Genomic DNA, 17,981 nt, shown 5'->3' on the forward strand with positions numbered 1-17,981 from the left:
AGAAACCACTGTTCACGCATTCGTCACGTCTCGCCTCGATTACTGCAATGTTCTTTACTCTGGCCTGCCTGCCTCTAGTACCAATAGTCTTCAGGTGGTCCAGAATGCCGATGCTAGAATTCTGACCAGAAGTTTGATCACATTACAACTGTCCTGGCTTCTTTTCATTGGCTCCCAATTCATGCAAGGGCAGATTTTAAGGTCCTCTTATTGACATATAAAATTTTACATGGGCTTGCACCTTCCTACCTGTCTGACTTAATTACACCCTATAACCCTCCTCATACCCTGCGCTCTCAAGATTCTGGACTATTAGTCATTCCAAGAGTTAAAAAGAAGTCCGCTGGCAACCAAGCCTTTTCCTACCGCTCTCCCTTCCTCTGGAATGGTTTACCTACAGACATTAGGAAGGCAAACTCTCTCCATACCTTGAAAACAAGACTAAAGACTTATCTATTTTCTCAAATTTATGCATAATATAATTTAGACATGTAAAGCCCTTTGAGACTATAAATAGTGATATTGGGGTCTAAATAAATTTATTATTATTTTATTACACAATTAAAACATTCCTTTTGAATGATGACTCTGAGCTTAACCTAACCAGGAACCAAAGACGTATTTGGTTGGCAGGAATTACGGCTGCCAAAAAATTACTGGCATCACTTTGACAATTTCCGCATTCCCTCTCCTAGCATCAGTGGATCCTTACTTATGTAGATATAATTAGAATGGAACTTTCAATAGCCCGGATCCATGGTGCCAGAGGAGGAATAGTGGACGCATGGAGTGCGGCAGTGGAGTTGATTTGTGAACTGTTACAGTAACGATTTCTCTCTCTGTGTGTGTGTGTGTATTGTTGTTGTTTTTCCGTTTCGTATTAGTGTTTTCTTAAAAACTGTAATTATATCTATGGGTAATGGGTGCCACGTGAGGGGATTTGGGGGGGGGGGGGATGGCATGGGGTATGGGAGAAGTTTGTTTCTAATGGTTGCTATATTTTGTATTCTATCATTTCTTTGAAAACAATAAAAATTTGATCACCAAAAAGAAAAGAAAACAATTTTATGTTAGGGATAATGTATATATACAATCAGATTACTCAAGAAGGGCTAGGAGCCACGCCCCCTTCCCAGGTATCTCATCAGTCGAGACGGAGGACAAGCTGATCGTGTAGTCAAAATGCTTGCTCTGATGTAGTATAATTGTTTCAGTAAGTAGTGATCATGTCCAAATAAACAGTGTGTGCACTTCTTTGGTCAGTTTATAGCCGGCAAAATATAATTAATAAAAACTGACCAGTAGGCAGGCAGAAAACTTTCTTTAAGCAACATAAAACTTTAAAAATTAGTGTTTTTAAATTGAATATGAATTCATGCTCAATTTAAAAACACTTATTTTTTAAAGAAACACTAACGGTTAAAACATTTTTACAAATGACTTGATATTTTAAAAAAAACAATGTATTCTCTTTAGTGCACTTTGTATGTTGTTAACTGATTAATCAAACAATTCATTTCATTATATTTCATTATTTTTGAGTGCATTCTCAATGTACAGCACTTTCTCACCAAGTGCAGGTATTGGGTTTGTTAGACCAGTTGAGACCAATTGTTTCCAGTTGAAATGAATAGCAGACAACACCAGTTACATCCTATTGGTTTCAACTGGGTGGAACTGGTGAAGCAGCCACTGCCCATGGCTCTGTTGGTCCAAATGGGTTTTAAATGGTTTCAACTGGTATTCTTGACTGGGCAAACCATTAGAATCTGAAAACTCAGCTGCAACCAACTGAAACCAGTACAGACCATTTGAGACCAGTTCAACCCAATAGACTAGCTACTGGATTTTCAAATGGAATTTCCACTAGGGTATCCGAAGATAAACCCGACAGGACGAACTTGTATCGTCCTGAAGGGATTTATTTTCTACGGAATCCGAGGAGGGCCGAATATTTATTTTCTTACTTCGTGAGCACGTTCAGCCACATACACACTACACGACTTTCAAAGTCGCTAGATCGCCATACTGTTCACAGTACACAACTTGTTGTCTTGTAATCGAGAATCTTGAAGTCTTGATGACTGATCAGCGACAGGGGGTCACACATCACCAGATCTTTCACCAAAAATGAATGTCAGCAAAAAGAGAGCGATCCAAGTTGTTTGTGCGCTGATTTGCAGCGAAAAAAAACAAGGAGGAAACAGAAAAGAATATGTGTTAATGTTGTACAACTGCTCCCCCGGTCCCCCCTCACCCCGTGTCTTGCGCTTTCATTGGCTGTAGCTTGTCGCCGCACTCACTGCCAGTCACAACACTTTTCACACTACAGGATCTGGACTCACCGATAGGTCCAGATATCTTTCGGGCGTCTGCGATCCATGGCGAGTCTCTCCTATGGCGTCTTTGAACAGTTCAAACTTAGCGATTGAGAGCCGATTTGCGAACCCCGATTTGCCTCTGATCTGGGGCTTTTGGGCTTTTTTTGGACAGTTTTTGGAGATCGCCGACAAAAGCCCCATATTTGATCGTTCGCAGAAACATTTTTGGGGTCTTGTCTGACATACATAGCCTACATTTCAGTTACGATAAGTGAACGGACTACTTGCGGAATGATATGACAGGTGTGAATCAGAAGCACAAAACCCGTTGCCAATGGCAGAGGTCATTAATTTTTTTCAGCGGTTATTATTTTTTTTTTTCCAGTGGCCATTATCAAGACATATCGGACCTCCGAACGTTTGGATGACCCATTCAATTCAATGGAACTTTCTACAGCATTTTGAGCAACCGTATAATAAAGAACTTTAATATGACTTTTTTATATGATTTGTCAGTTTCAGCGTCAAGCAAATTTAAATCCAACGGCCTCTGGGCAGGGCCGGCGCCACGGCGCGGCAAAAGGGGGTTATGCCCCCTCAGATAAAATTTTGGCCCCTCAGTTTTAACTGTAGCCTTAAGCCTGAGCGATGAAATGATAGCGATATGTACCGCAGCACACACTTCATCAATAGCAATAAGAAAACTGTTCGATAGTTTACCTTAAATGCAAACCGCCTAGAAAGTACATAACAAATATGCAAAGTTCGCTTGCATTAACAAACCCCAAACGTACCCGACCGCCCCTCGGGGTCATAAAAATCCTATCATATCCCTTACAATTTACAATTTACAATTTAGTTATTTGGCAGACGCTTTTTACCAAAGCGACTTACAATTGGTGCATCAGTCGGATTTCTAATACCTTCAACAGAGATCATAATAAGACTGAGCGTCAAATTGCCCTTTCGCATTGTGCCCCTGGAATACTTTTACAAACAGAAATACAAGACAAAGGTTTTTTTTTTTTGTTTTTTTTTTCTCTAGGGAAGGGAGGTTAGGCATTGGGGGACAGGTGTGTTCTAAAGAGGTGGGTTTTCAGTTTCCTGCGGAAGATGGTAAGAGACTCCGCAGTCTTGACTGCATGGGGGAGGTCGTTCCACCACCTCGGGGCAATGGCGGAGAAGAGGCGTGGTCGGGAGGAGCGGCTGCCGGGTTCCCGGAGTGAGGGGACCGTCAGTTGTCCGGAGGACATGGAGCGGAGGGTCCTAGTTGGGGTGTAAGGCGTTATAAGAGACTGAAGGTATGATGGGGCAGAGCCTCTTGTGGCCTGGTAGGCCAGCACCAGTGTCTTGAACTGGATGCGGGCTGCTACCGGAAGCCAGTGGAGTGCAGTAAGCAGTGGAGTGACATGAGAGTGCTTAGGGAGGTTGAATACCAGGCATGCAGCGGCGTTCTGCATGAGCTGGAGCGGCCTGATGGCGCAGGCCGGCAAGCCAGCCAGTAGAACGTTGCAGTAGTCCAGGCGGGAGATGACAAGCGCTTGGACCAGGAGCTGGGTTGCCTGTTGCGTGAGGAAAGGGCGGATTCTCCTGATGTTGTATAGGGCGAATCTGCAGGATCGTGTGACTGCTGCGATGTGCCCGGAGTATGTCAGCTGGTTGTCGAGGGTTACGCCAAGGTTTTTGGCTGCTGTGGTGGGAAACACCGCAGATCCCTCGATGGTGATTGTAGTGTCGATTGCTGGGGAGTTCTTAGCAGGAAAAAACAGGAGCTCCGTTTTCTCCGGGTTAAGTTTGAGATGGTTAGCAGACATCCAGGAGGCAATGTCAGCTAGGCAGGCTGCGATGCGAGGTTGAACCTGGGAGTCAGAGGGGGGGAAGGAGAAGAACAGCTGTGTGTCATCAGCGTAGCAGTGGTAAGAGAGGCCATGGGTGGAGATAACCTGGCCAAGTGATCTGGTGTAGAGGGAGAACACTCCTTGATAATGGAGTGTTTCGAGTGACACTCAAACAGCCAATCATCGAACAGGTGTGTTGTTAGGTTGCACCATCGAAACGTGACACAACAACAGATATATCAGGGGTGGAAGTAACAAAAATTAACTGATAAAAATGAAGGTGAAGAAAATGGATGTGAAATGAACAACAGAGTGATGAATTATCAAGTGATTTGACTGACTTAAAGCTGTTTTAATTAAAACAGTTGTGATGTGATGAAAACATTGCCGTGTTTCATCATTTTCATTCATCGTTCGTCATTCACAACACAAAGTTGCCATTTATCATTTAGGGACAGTTGCCTCAAGGGTGGAAGTAACAAAATGAGTCGATAAAAATGGAGGTGATGAAAATGCATGTGAATGGAAAAACAGAGGGGTAAAAATGTATGTGAGCTGAAAAATAGTGATAAATTGTCAGTTGATTTGATAAACTCAACTGACATTTATTGTTTACAGCAAGCAATTTTTCTTACTTCCATTTATCATTTACAGCAAGTAATTTTTGTTACTTCTGCCCAAAATATCAATCAGAAACCACGCCCACCGACGAACCGATCGAGTTTTTGGCTCTCAGTTTGAAGGGAGCCGAGAAAGTTGTGCCACTGCTCAGATACTGAAATTAAGGCGGCAAGTTCAGGACCCCTCTATTTTTCCATTCACATGCATTTTCATCACCTCCAGTTTTATCGATTCATTTTTGTTACTTCCCCCCTTAAGGCTATTTTCCCTAAATGATAAATGGTAATTTTGTGTTGTGAATAATGAACAATGAATGAAAATGATGAAACATGGCTCTGTTTTGTGGGAGAGAACTCTCAGCCTGGGCCAGACATGGCTAAGATTTTAACCACACTGTTCACTTACTTTCAGAATAAATAATCAAAGTCTTCAGAGTCTGATACAGTATACGTTTATTGCATGAACTCAATGCAGCATACAACAAACGGTGCCGGTCCCGGGAGTGGCTGACGCATTCTCACAAAGCACCGATTCTTATACATATTCTTATCACTTCCCCCAAAAAAGATACACATTGCCTCATCTCTTTGTGGTGGGGCACCTCTGCTGGCACAGCCTGACAGATTCCCCCTCGACTCTGCATTATGTCATTATTTCTTATTTTCCCTTTACACCTAGCATAAGTTGTCACCAATATTTACTGCCCTGCTCATTAGTGGGATAACACATACCATGAAACCTTGAATGGTTCACCCTCTACATGCGTTGTTAATGACTACAACACTCTGGCAGAGGCTCCTTCCTTATCTCACACGCAGCCCCTAAAGGGCCTCACAGGCCTCTTCTTTTGGAGCACAGAGAACTTGATATTTCTTGTAATACAAAAGATTGTATAGTTATAACTTTTAATATAAATGATTACATTGATTCACCCCTATAATAATGAATACATTATTGTTATATTGTTTATCATGATTGCTACAATGATTATCTTAAAGGAGCATAGTATTTCTCTGACAGTTTCATCATATCACGACTGTTTTTATTAAAACGGCTTAAAATTAATCAAATCACTTGATAATTTATCACTCTGCTTTTCATTTCACATCCATTTTTACCACTCTATTTTTCAATTCACATGCATCTTCATCACCTTCATTTTATCAGTTAATTGTTGTTACTTCCACCCGATATTAAAATAAGGAACGTGGAACATTTTGTGAAATTAAGCTTTAGTATAGGTTTCACAAATAACGAAATACTTAATCTTTTGGCACACCAGCACCAAATTATTGTGAGTATCCGGATTTTGAAAAGATTGTGCAAGAAACTGTGTCTGTTCTGAAGAGGGGAACATGCCTGTTATGATTTTCTTCTCGTAATGTTATGGCTTTCTCTCTCGATTTTATTCTCGTACTATTACTACTTGAAATATTATGACTTTATTCTTATTAAATTATGACTTTACTCTCTTAATATTATGACTTTTTTCTCAATTACGACTTATTCTCGTAATATTACAACCCTAATCTCGAAATCTCACATTTTTTTTCCACAATGTGGGCATAATACTCAATTGTACAAAATAAAGTGGTTCAATTCAACCTTTTTTCTCCTGGTAATTATTAAAAATAGATCATTAAAAATGATCAGTAATTATCGATATCGCCTGAAATGAGACATTTATCGTGATAAATTTCTCAGCTATATTGCCCAGCATTGAGCCTATGATGTACACGTTTACCCCCTTAACTAACTCGTGGGAGCTCCGGAGAAAGCTGATGGCACGTCTTGAACACTATGCCAGCGCCTGAGTTTCAGAAGACTTCCTACCCAGGGTAGTTCAGGGCCCTGTCCTTAATTCGACCTCTGTCTATCTAATGTACATATGCACACAGAGAACAGTCACTGCTTCGGACAGCAGTAGTCTATAGTCCTCACAGGTTGTTATTTGCACATAGGAAACTATCCTTCAAATCGATTAAACCAATCACCAAACACTGCTCCCAAGTTAAAAGCCACAGAATGTAAATAATTTCGTCATTTTAGCGGTCGTAAGATAAACGATGATCGAAAGCGAAGAATGATAAGGGGAGTGGAGAGAAGTGGCGGGGAAAATCATGATTCAGACATCGTAAATGTAATCAGTCCGTAGAACATTAACCAAGACAATTCTTGAGCAAACTCACATGTTTCCAATCATTTAAAATGAGCTGGGGCCAAAGTCAGTTCGCTGGAGTTAAAACGTTGAGACGAGCTGCATGAGTGCGCATTCGGGTGAGTGAGTTTGTGAAATAGGTTACCCAATGTTTTAACGTGGTAAATTACACCTACAAAGTAACCGAAAGACTATTATATATGGATTTCCTCCCCAAATACTACATTCGGACTCGCAATCAGTATGTTAAGGCTTAACTAGTGACTTTCAAACTATACTCTCTTATCCCTGCAGTAAGTAAGTACATATTTTGATGCACCATCGGGTTTAATTAATTTTCTCAGAAGATTTATCTTGTTAGATCAACAAGCTTTAAGCCTTTCGCTTTTTGTCTTCATTTGGAAACAACAGAGTTAGCTAAAATCACTTGCCCGCACATTTTACGTGTGTTTGTTAGAACAGTCTGTGTGAAATTGTGATAATTGTGACTTAACGTTGCAGCTCAATTCAAGTTACTACCAATTCGATGCGATGCTCTTTGTCGTTTCAGGATGCAGCTGAACCCCGTGATCAGTATTTGTTTGAGTTTATTGGTAATTCCAGTTGACTCACTATATGACATTAAGTCGTCGACTAGTCCTGCTTATGGGACCGTTTCATCGAGCTTAGAAGAAGATCCCGCTTTACGTGAGCACCTGAAAGAGGCTTTCGAGGAGCAGGCAGGACATTTTGTTGATTTTACAGCAAAAAACTGACCGTAGTAATACTTATAGAAAATTCAGTGGGCTGATATAACTAGATGAATTTCACAGTTAGGATGGCTGATGGTTAAACCGATCCCAATGCAACAGATTAATGCTGTTTGTGTGAAGTTCAGTGATAGAAATGCATTTTTCATAGACTTGCCTGCAGCAGTCATTCTTTTCCCATAAACCTACTTTCGCTCGTTTATGTTTATTGTTGATTTACTGTACCAACTGCTGTGTTGAAATCAGTTAACTGTGGTTGCAATCAGGTCTATGAGCTGCTCAGTAAATAATCTACAGGACTGCAAATGGTTAACGTTGCTAAACCTTCCAAACCATGTAAAGGTTGTCAATTTTCAACCTTAAAATTGTAATGTAAAACTGGCCTCTATGTTGGCTTTACTTAAGGGCTACTACTTGCAGCGTCTGTTCCTCCAGTATGGTGACAATGGGACCCTCACATATGAGGGTCTGCAGAAGTTGCTGGGCAGCCTGGGGCTTGGGGAGGTCAGTGTTTTGGAGATTGGGCACGATGGCACCTCCTCACACCCTCATACACACCTCCATCTTGATGAGCCTCGTACTCCTCATTCAAGAGCTCAGGGACCCAGCCCGACAACACACACACACAGGTAGGAGTCTATGAAACACTGGTGGTTAAAGATGGGTTTAGCCGGTAGATTAGCAGTGATCTCGGCTGATCTATGAACTGGTCTATGTTCAATTCACTACTGAGGAAAACAGATGGGTGATTAGGTCCTTTTGAAATTTCTACTGAATGATCAATTTTGGTCTATCACTTTTTACTTAAGCTTTAAATAATCACTAATTTAATCAATAATGTGATTAAAAACTCCATTTGAAATCCACTGATTCCCATAATCCTGTTTTAAAAGGAACCCTGACCCAAAAACTGCTGGCTCAAATGGATTTGGGTCCAAAATCAATGACCCTGTGAGAACTTCACACCCAGGTGTTTTACCGCTTGGACACTGGCGAGGATCGTTCGAGGAGCTGTCTTTGTTGACGAACCATGCCACTAAGAAACACCTCCATGGAAATGTGAGCATTTTCCCCAAGACCATTAATGATTACTTCTTGTGATCGGCATTTCAGGTCAAAGTTCAGCTGATAGAGGACATCTCATGGCATCCAGTCAATTCCTGTCTCATGCACAAATGAGAGTATACAATCTACATTAAGGAAAAAAATGTTTTGACAGTTATCGTAGGTGTGAGGTTGAAATGGTGTTTGCAGCTAAGGGACATGTGAAATGATCAAAGAAAGGATTTTTCTTTTTTGGCTGAAGTTACAGTAGCAATGAGGAAATTGCCCAGATATGCTTATCACAGGCTGTTATCTCAGAATATGTTAATCGTTCATTTTCATCAGTGTATTTTGAATATATTATAGCATTGTATTTCTGTCCAGGTGATCTGACAATGATGAACTCCTGAACATCTGTGTGTTCCCCTACAGTGCCTGAACGTCACACAGCTGCTTTGCAACTTCGGGTTGGAGAAAGCATCCCATATCACGCCAGCCCAGTTTACCTTCCTATGCCCCGCCCTTCTGTACCAGATTGACAGCGGTGTTTGTTTGCGTCACTCAGAGGGAAACAGAGGAGAGACTAGCAGTGGTGTGGGCTTTCTTAAAGGTTAGTGTTGGTAGATTGATGGCCAGGCTTAGGATCGCATGCCAAAAACAGCTGATCCAAGGCCAAACAGATGTTTAACACAGTAGTTCTGGTTTGAGGTGAGGGAAATCTGAATGTAATTCAGCATATCAAGCTGCTGGAATTCAGAAAATACATTGTGTGGTCAAAAGATTAGCTGAAGTGGTTTAAATATTTACAGGGTTGTTTAAAAATCTGTCTGTCTATTGATATTATGTAATCTAATCAGACAACATGAAGATCATGTCTATAAATAGACCAGTGTTTATGTACTGTATGTGTGGTTCTCATAGCTTTAGGATGGAGCTCCCTGGCACTGACTATAATCAGTCTGCCCTCTTTGGTGGCACTGGGTCTGGCACGACTGCTCCCCCCTGCTCGCCTGCATGTCTTCCTGTGCCCCATGGCTGCCCTGGCAGTGGGCACACTCTGTGGAGATGCTTTGCTTCATCTCCTGCCTCATGTAGGTACCTGAACTCACAGCTGCAGCAAAGCTAAGCAGAAGCTGATTTACCAGACTTGGGTTTTTTGGTCTTTGTGTCTTTTGATTGCTGTGCTGTGCTTGAAGTTAACTAGTTGAGAAACAGCAGTTCACATCTTGTTTTTTGTTTGTTTGTTTTTTGGTGAGTTTGGTAGTTTAGTGGTACAGCTGATACAGTGATGTTGAGTCAACAAGTGCAGCTTTTGGTTTTTGCAGGCCAGGTTTGGGCCACACAGTGAAAGCTCAGACCCTGTTAAAAAGGGTTTAACTGTTCTGGGTGGGCTCTACCTTCTGTTTGTGATTGAGAGTCTCCTGGGACTGCTACACCATTACAAGGTAATGGACCAAACTGGGCTTGACTGAACCCAGTGCTGTCTCTTTCTGATGTGCAGACTTTGAAAACAGACCCAGGAGTCCATAAAGGTTATTTTGATGTGTATTATATTCATTTGATTGTCCTCAGAAGTCAAAGAAGAGGGGACAGTGTCCTGAATCAGTGAGGGAGATTGATCCACTGGAGGGTGAGTGTTTGAACGAAATGAACAGTTGGTGGGGGGGATCAAAATATGCGGTAACAGTGACCACACTGCGGTTTCTTAATATGACCATGAATGAATAAAAGAAATACGGGACGGAATCAGATGGCAGAAGATCTGAAAACACATTTTTGTCACCACTAAAGCCATGGGTTCCACCTTAAATGACGGTGACCTGGATTTAAAGTTTGCATATGATGACATTGCAGACAGTATTGACAACAGTATAGATTGCCTTTTGGGTGAGGGTGGATGGGTACGCTGTAATATGGTTCTGTTAGATAGACACAGTTGAAGGAATGTTGGGTTACGTTATAGAGAGGCTTGAGATTAGTATCTTTGGTATGCTTCAGATAAGGTTGATTTTATATTTGTAGCCATTATAAGGGTACTGTAAACTGAATTGAATTCACTCTGTCACAGGCTTCCTTCACCCTGAACAGACAGAGTCTGTAGAGTCCAGACATGGGCATTCCCACAGTTCTCCAGACTCAGGTCCTGCACACACAGGCACTATGGCATGGATGGTTGCCATGGGAGATGGAATTCACAACCTCACTGATGGGCTAGCCATTGGTGCGTGGGTATAAGATTGGCAGAGAAAAGGCACACCACTATATTCATATTCAATCATCAATATCTTTGATAGCAGCATCCAGGCATAGCTTACCTGGGCTTTTATCCTACGTAAACTATCAACGCTATTGTTTAATAACTTTCTGTTCTCATTCCCACTCCACCTTCTTTTCCCTCAGGTGTGGCCTTCTCTCAGAGCCTGACTGTAGGCCTGAGCACAACCATCGCAGTTTTCTGCCATGAACTCCCACACGAGCTGGGTATGAGTAACACAGACTGACTGTGTAAACTGACTGAGAATGCTCTTCACTCATGGAAAAGCATTAGTCTTTTGTCCAGATCAGCATTTTATCCATATTTTCCTGTTTGTTCAGGTGACATGGCCATTCTCCTGGCTGCAGGCTGGCCCATGTGTAAACTGGCAGTCTTCAGTGCCATTTCTGCCCTGCTGGGGTTTGTGGGTCTCCTTGCAGGCATTGTCCTGGGTCATCAGTGGATCCAGCTGTCTCCCTGGCTCCTGACTGTGACTGCTGGAGTCTTCCTTTATGTTGCCCTTGCAGACATGGTAAATAAACAAACGTTGGCAAGCATTATGGAGAATTAATCATGACTGTTCCATTCTGTGACTAAAATGTTATTTAGCAGGAGAGCACTGAACAGTAGTGATGGTGAGTTACACTTTTTGTCCATTTGTCGAAAAACTGAAGTGTCAGCCCTCTCTTATGAATGATAAGATCTTACAATATTTGTCCTGTTGATATATTTTGTGACATTTTCTCTTGTGCAGATGCCAGAGATGCTCCATGGACGCCCTAAGTCAGCAAGTCCCCTTCTCCGCTTCCTGCTGCAGAACCTGGGTCTGCTAACAGGTGTTGGCATCATGCTATGTATTGCCCTCTTCGAGGACCACATCTCCATCAACCTGGGAGACGGCTGAGAAGGACTAGACCACTGGACCAGTGTGTATAGGTCATGTCTCTCCATGGAACTGGAGCTAGTTTCCTAACCTTACGTTCTTCTCCAGTGGGGGACAAAAGATGAAAGAGAAATGTGACTTGGTTGTGTTCTGCCCAACCAGTGTAGCTGTGTGTCAAACTGATCATCCACCAGACACTGGGGTCAGCATGGGAATATCATGGCAGAGAGACTGGTTTCAGCATGTGAAGTATTGAAGCTTTATTTACAATTTGATCCTCTTGACCTAACGTGAGGTTCTTGGACACAGCATAAATATGTGAAGCAAAATAGAAAAATCTGGAGAAGACTGCAATGAAATTTGCCATTTTAACCATTTTTAATTACTGGTGCACCTATGAAAGAGTTTCATAGCATAATTCTTAGAAATATTAGACTGTGTTTTCCTAGAGTAGATCTCTGGATATAAGTATTTTATTATTCTTAGCGTGGGTCTCTAGAAGTGTAGGTTTTTGAAAACACCATGTCTGGTTTCATGACACATTTACTGTGGTGACCATTTAAAATAATAGCACATGAAGTCAGGAAACATTCTTCTGAACTGTCAGATTGTGTGTATACGTGATGTCTGCATAGCACTGCATGATGTTTTTAGCTTTTATTCTGTGGCTATATTCAGTGAAGGATTGCAAATACCAGGTGCCACTGTTTCATTTGGAAAAATTAGACAGGCAGTATGTATTTCCCAAGATCTGATTGTAACCTTCTGGGAACAAAACAGAGAACTAATACAGAAAAAAACATGCATTAAGTAAATGGCAGTTCTGTCTAACTCTTTTCAATTGATCAGACCAGACAAATAGTATATCATCATACTATCATTAGAGGGGACAAAGATTGTTAACATCTACAGAATCAAATTCTGAATAAAATTCACAAAAAGGGGCTAGGACTTCCCTATACAGTTGTCCTGAGGTGATTTGTTTAATTGCAGCATTCTGGCAGAGAGGAAACACTCAGACCAAAGTGAATGTAGCAATAGCTTTTTATTTAAAACATAACTAATCCGAAGCCACAATACTGAGTGACCAGACCTGTTGGCCATAGCAGAATGTAAAACAGAAGTGTCATGTATGGACTTTCTTTTTTTTCTCTCTCTCTCTCTCTCTCTCATCATCAGAAAGACAAATGAAGTTACTATAATCTCAAATAACGAATGATATTCTTTCTTTGAATTTCACATCTGTTCATAACAACATTGTTTCACAAGCTCATACAATGAATGAACAAGGCAAAGTGCTTTCAGGATTGCATTGTCACAGAGAAGAACAGATGGCTTTGAGGTTTTGGGGGTGTCAGATGGTGTTACAGGAGGAGTCACCGTGGAGCATTTTGGGGGGGGGGGGGGGGGGGGGGCTCCCCTCCTCCCTGTTGTATCTCAAACTCACATCCTTGCACTTCCAAACTGTTTTCCTGCCACTGTCCACAGGGACAAAGACAGACAAAGCTAACTGTTGTGCCGGTGACTGGCACATGCTCTTATGGAATATGTAAGGCTAAGGGTCCATTTGTTTATTTTAACAAATGGAGGATAAACATCGACCCAGGCCTCAACACCTGTACAAAATATAGCTGTTTCTGAAGTTTCACACACAAACACATGAATAATCCACCCATGCACTTTGTAAGCCCATAAGACCTGTAAACCAAAGCCACAGCATGAAACAGCTCACTCACAGTGAACAAAGACACAGAGAGAGAGCCGTCAAATGTCACATGGGTTACAAATTTGGGGAGGGAGGAGTCCTTTGTCTGACAGGCTGGTGCTTGTTTGTTTCCCACCCCCCACGTCAAAAACATGACATTCGACAAAAATCTTTGAAGGACACAAGGATACATGTGGCAATAGCCACAAACACATGAGATAATTCAACATTCATTGGAAAATGACAGTGATAAAAGACAAAGAGAACCATTAACACACACTGGCTTAATGTACCACTGGTGTTCTGTTTATACATATAAATATTCTGTCTCACACACACACATACAGTCAGGCATACCCTTTTATTTTTCATGAAATTACCACTGTCAGTTGTTACACATCATATATTATCTGTTCCATATAGATTTTCATTTATGTCACTAAAACAAGCGGTGATACGATACTGTTTTCTGAGCAGTCACACGCAGAGGTAGGAATTATGCTACTGTGTCCTAAAATGGCAACTGGTGCTAGTGATAAAACAGCTTCACTCTACTCCTTAGGCTTACAGTATCTGCCATCTTGACAGGGCCTGTGTATTTTTAAAAGCAGTCTCATTGCCTGCTAAGGAATTTGACTTATGTCACCAGGCAAACAGTTGGCATGGATACGAAGCACATGCTGGTGATGGCATATCCTACGCTCCTATGCTCGACAGTATTTGCAGATATGTCAATGAGGTATACAGTTTGACAGGACACTGTTTTGCTCCTTATCTTTTTCTCTCACTCATACACAGTATTCCAATTCACGTTACATGCATTTCATCTTTGTTTGGTTTTTTTTGTTGTTGTTTTTTTAATCTTTGTTTTGTAACAGCTATAGTTTTGGAATGTCTCAGAGACATCTACTGTGGACAGAACCTCAGATCATTCTTGATTTTTATCTAAAATATAACTACACTGGTCTGGCCAGTCCTCTGGCCAAACCCTTTCTATTCACCTGAATCCCATTCAGGTCCATTGTGTTAAGGCGCCCTCTTAACTGAACACTAACAAAGACGCTTCAGCTACGAGGAAATGGGATTCAATGAAGGTGCCACAGATTTCGTAAGTGCTCCTAAATGACCCAACAAATAAATCTTAGGACATACAACATTGTCTCAAGCAGCCAATATTGCTTATTATAAAAATGATGTGTATTTTCTGTGTTAGTGAAAAGAGCCAGTGGAGGATATGTGACAGTCATTTGGCCATATATCCTCACACATATTTAGGGTTAATGTACTGACATCTTACTGTCTCTCTTAGCTATCGCTATGGTAACACCCTATCCTGCTCCAAATCCATTTCCATCACAAAGCACAGTCATTTAAAAAAAACCAAAAGAACAACAACAACAACAAAAAAACATTTTAAACATCCTCACCTGGCAAAATCCCCACAATATCACAGATAATATGGAGCCATATGTGGTCAAAAACAGGAGGATGTACCAATAACTGAAATGATGTCTACCCACATACGCACACAAAATCCCACTTCACTATGATATATCTCTATGTGCAAAGGCTAACACTGAGTGACCAGGGTCACTGTGTGAAACTCTAAATGTACTACTGTTTTAAGTTACAAAATGCTGATATGCAATTTAAAAAGAAAGAAAGAAACAAACAAACAAAAAAAAACAAGCAAACTATCACCCATTGGATAATGACATGGAGTGCAAACACAAATGTAAAATTCATACTATCTACAAAAACTGGAAACTGCTGAGATCAGGTTTTGCTCTGATTTTGCAAATCGGTTTCCATCAAGTCATTCACATACATTCCACAGAGAGTGCCGGAAAATTCTCAAGAATGACACCACACACACAGGAGGATGGAACATCTCACTCAGACCATTAGAAACACCACACACACAGGAGGATGGAACATCTCACTCAGACCATTAGAAACACCACACACACAGGAGGATGGGACATCTCACTCAGACCATTAGAAATGCCACACACACAGGAGGATGGGAACGTGTAGCTAAGATTTGATGTTTCTCTACTCAAAATGTTTCAGTACACAATCACTTATTGCACTTAAATCCAGTCTCATTCCAGAGGACACAATCCCTTTAACACACAGAGAAGAAGCTGATTCATGCCAACATTCTACAACTAACAACATATTACAACTGGACTAAATAGCACAGCAACAAGAAAACACCACAATTCACTTCTTTAAACTTTCACAGACCAAAGCTTCAAATGCCAGTGTTTTTACTAAGCACAATTTTGTATTATTTACCAATAACTCCTGGTGTAGAAGTTCGTTGTTTTGAAGTATGTTGTAAAAAAAAAAAGTCATTGATTGTGTTGGTGAAGTATCACATTTGTAAATGGCATTTCCTTTAATCCATATTGTCTTTTCATTCATAAGGCTTACATAAGGTAGGAATGGAAGACCAGGCCCAGGGGCTTGTCCTTATAACAAAAGGCACGACTTCACACGCTAATCACAAAGGTCCCACTGTGGCTCATGAAGAAAATGGTACTGTTTATAGGCTCAGGAGAACTAGCAGCACACACACACACACACACACACACACTTAAAAACACGGATTCGCTCGGCTGCTACATCAGCCTTCTGTCCCGTTTACAATGATTATTCCATTATCTCTAACAAAGTCTAGTCAGGTAGGAGCATGGGCTGCTAGGTTAGAGTATGAAAACTGAGATGGTCAAAAGTGAAATCAATCTCGTCTCGTGCATAGCGCACAGATGAGACCGTGTGTGTGTTGTTTGTTTGTTTTATTAAAGGTATATGTGTAGGGAGGCTGTTCCAGTCAGGTCCCGTGTCCTTTTCCACTGAGTCACTCATTAAGGACATTATGAGGGATGTGTACAGAAGATATCATAATTGTTTTCCTCAGAACATGGTTTCAGAAACAATTTATTGTAATGGCCTTTTGGATCCTATAATGAAACACAGCATACAGAAAACTGAGATACACCACACAAACAGCTTAATGCCTGTCAAAAAAAACATTAAATTTTGTTTTACTGAGTTTCACTGAATGTGTGAGTCATCTTCATCGACTATGAGAGGCTTTTTGATGTACCCGCATTCACTATTTAACACTACGACACGCAATAAACTATGATTCATTTACTTACTAGAGTGAATTCACTGACATTTTGACAGCAAAAGCATGTCTTAATGCATGTATACTTGTTGAGCTTCACTTGTGTGTGGTGTTTCTTCTCAAGATTAAAGCCCTAACAGACAGTTTCTGTTCACTGCCTTGGTCACGTTTGCCCTCAGACCAGCAGAAACTTCCTGTGTTCAAATATGGCTCTGAGTGACCCTTATGTATTCTGACCAAAGACAAACAGGGATCCAAACATTGCACAGGTAGGATCACCCATTACCTATTCAATGCGACCACTGCCTCACACAGAGTTGAAGTCTAGGGGAGTCACACTTCTAAGCAAATGTTTTGTTGGTTGGGGCAAAACTGTCAAGGTCAGTTGGCCGGTTTGATGTTCTATGCCGTGTGTTGCGTGTATTTACATTTATTCAGTTAAAATTCTCAGTTGTCTCTTTTAACAAATTATCTTCAGCCTTCTGTTCCTTCTGAGTATTATGAGCTATGGACAGACTATTGAAATCTGTCTGGGCTTTTTTTTGGGAGCGGGGCACTATACTTTTGACAGGTCCCAGCAGGGAGTTGTAATGAAGCTGTTTTGAACCTAGCTATAAACAATGTCATCATCATAAAGAGAGCGTCAGCAGAGAATTTTAAACGAAACACACTAGACTCTGACTGCGCTAAAAGATAGTTATACACAAGATGGTCCAGCCTTTGTCTACTGGACTCAGCTCATGGCCGTCTGTCGAATGTCCTGACATTGAGATGAGCTCAGCCTGTGGAAGTGTGGAAGTTCTTAGCCAACTCCACAAATGTGTGCTTCTGAAATCTCCACAAATGTGTGCTTCTGAAATCTCCACAAATCATTAGTGCAGTGACTACTTCTGAAATCTCCACAAATCATTAGTGCAGTGACTACCTCTGCGGTATTCTGGTTCCTCTTAAGGCAAAAAGCTAGAAGAAGGTGGACAAAAGATAATCACTTTTTTTATCTATTTTTTTTAAATAAATATTGCCTTAAATTAATATTTTCAAGTAACCGAGACAATGAGGTTTGGTGAGGTATATTTCAAACATTCACTCTGCAGTAACATACCTCTGCCTTCGTCAAACAAGTTACACACACACACACACACACACACACGCACACACACACGCCAGGACATGACATAAACCTTCTCTACATAAGAAATACATAAGTATTTTCACTGAATCAGTATTTTAAATGAATCAGTATTTTAGACAAATCAGAAATTTTCTGCA

General features: G+C 41.1%; 1 protein-coding gene across 3 annotated transcripts; it reads left to right on the forward strand.

The window, feature by feature from the left end:
- Positions 1 to 6,895: 6,895 nt before the first annotated feature.
- On the forward strand, positions 6,896 to 13,077 carry slc39a5 (solute carrier family 39 member 5). 3 transcript variants are annotated; one of them, XM_030769875.1, is made up of 12 exons: positions 6,896 to 7,057; positions 7,489 to 7,657; positions 8,093 to 8,316; positions 8,581 to 8,746; positions 9,164 to 9,341; positions 9,653 to 9,822; positions 10,057 to 10,176; positions 10,304 to 10,361; positions 10,800 to 10,952; positions 11,132 to 11,212; positions 11,327 to 11,517; positions 11,740 to 13,077. In XM_030769875.1, exons 2-12 carry the CDS (start codon positions 7,490 to 7,492, stop codon positions 11,887 to 11,889), a joined length of 1,659 nt encoding a protein of 552 aa, XP_030625735.1. In that variant the 5' UTR covers positions 6,896 to 7,057; position 7,489; the 3' UTR covers positions 11,890 to 13,077. The 3 variants fall into 3 exon arrangements, with proteins under 3 accessions (XP_030625735.1, XP_030625736.1, XP_030625737.1); XM_030769876.1 differs by lacking the exon at positions 6,896 to 7,057 and adding an exon at positions 7,125 to 7,235; XM_030769877.1 differs by lacking the exon at positions 6,896 to 7,057 and adding an exon at positions 7,126 to 7,231.
- The last annotated feature ends 4,904 nt before the right edge of the window (positions 13,078 to 17,981 follow it).

Source organism: Chanos chanos, chromosome 3 (assembly GCF_902362185.1).
Source record: "Chanos chanos chromosome 3, fChaCha1.1, whole genome shotgun sequence".
In the NCBI taxonomy this organism is placed as follows: domain Eukaryota; kingdom Metazoa; phylum Chordata; class Actinopteri; order Gonorynchiformes; family Chanidae; genus Chanos; species Chanos chanos.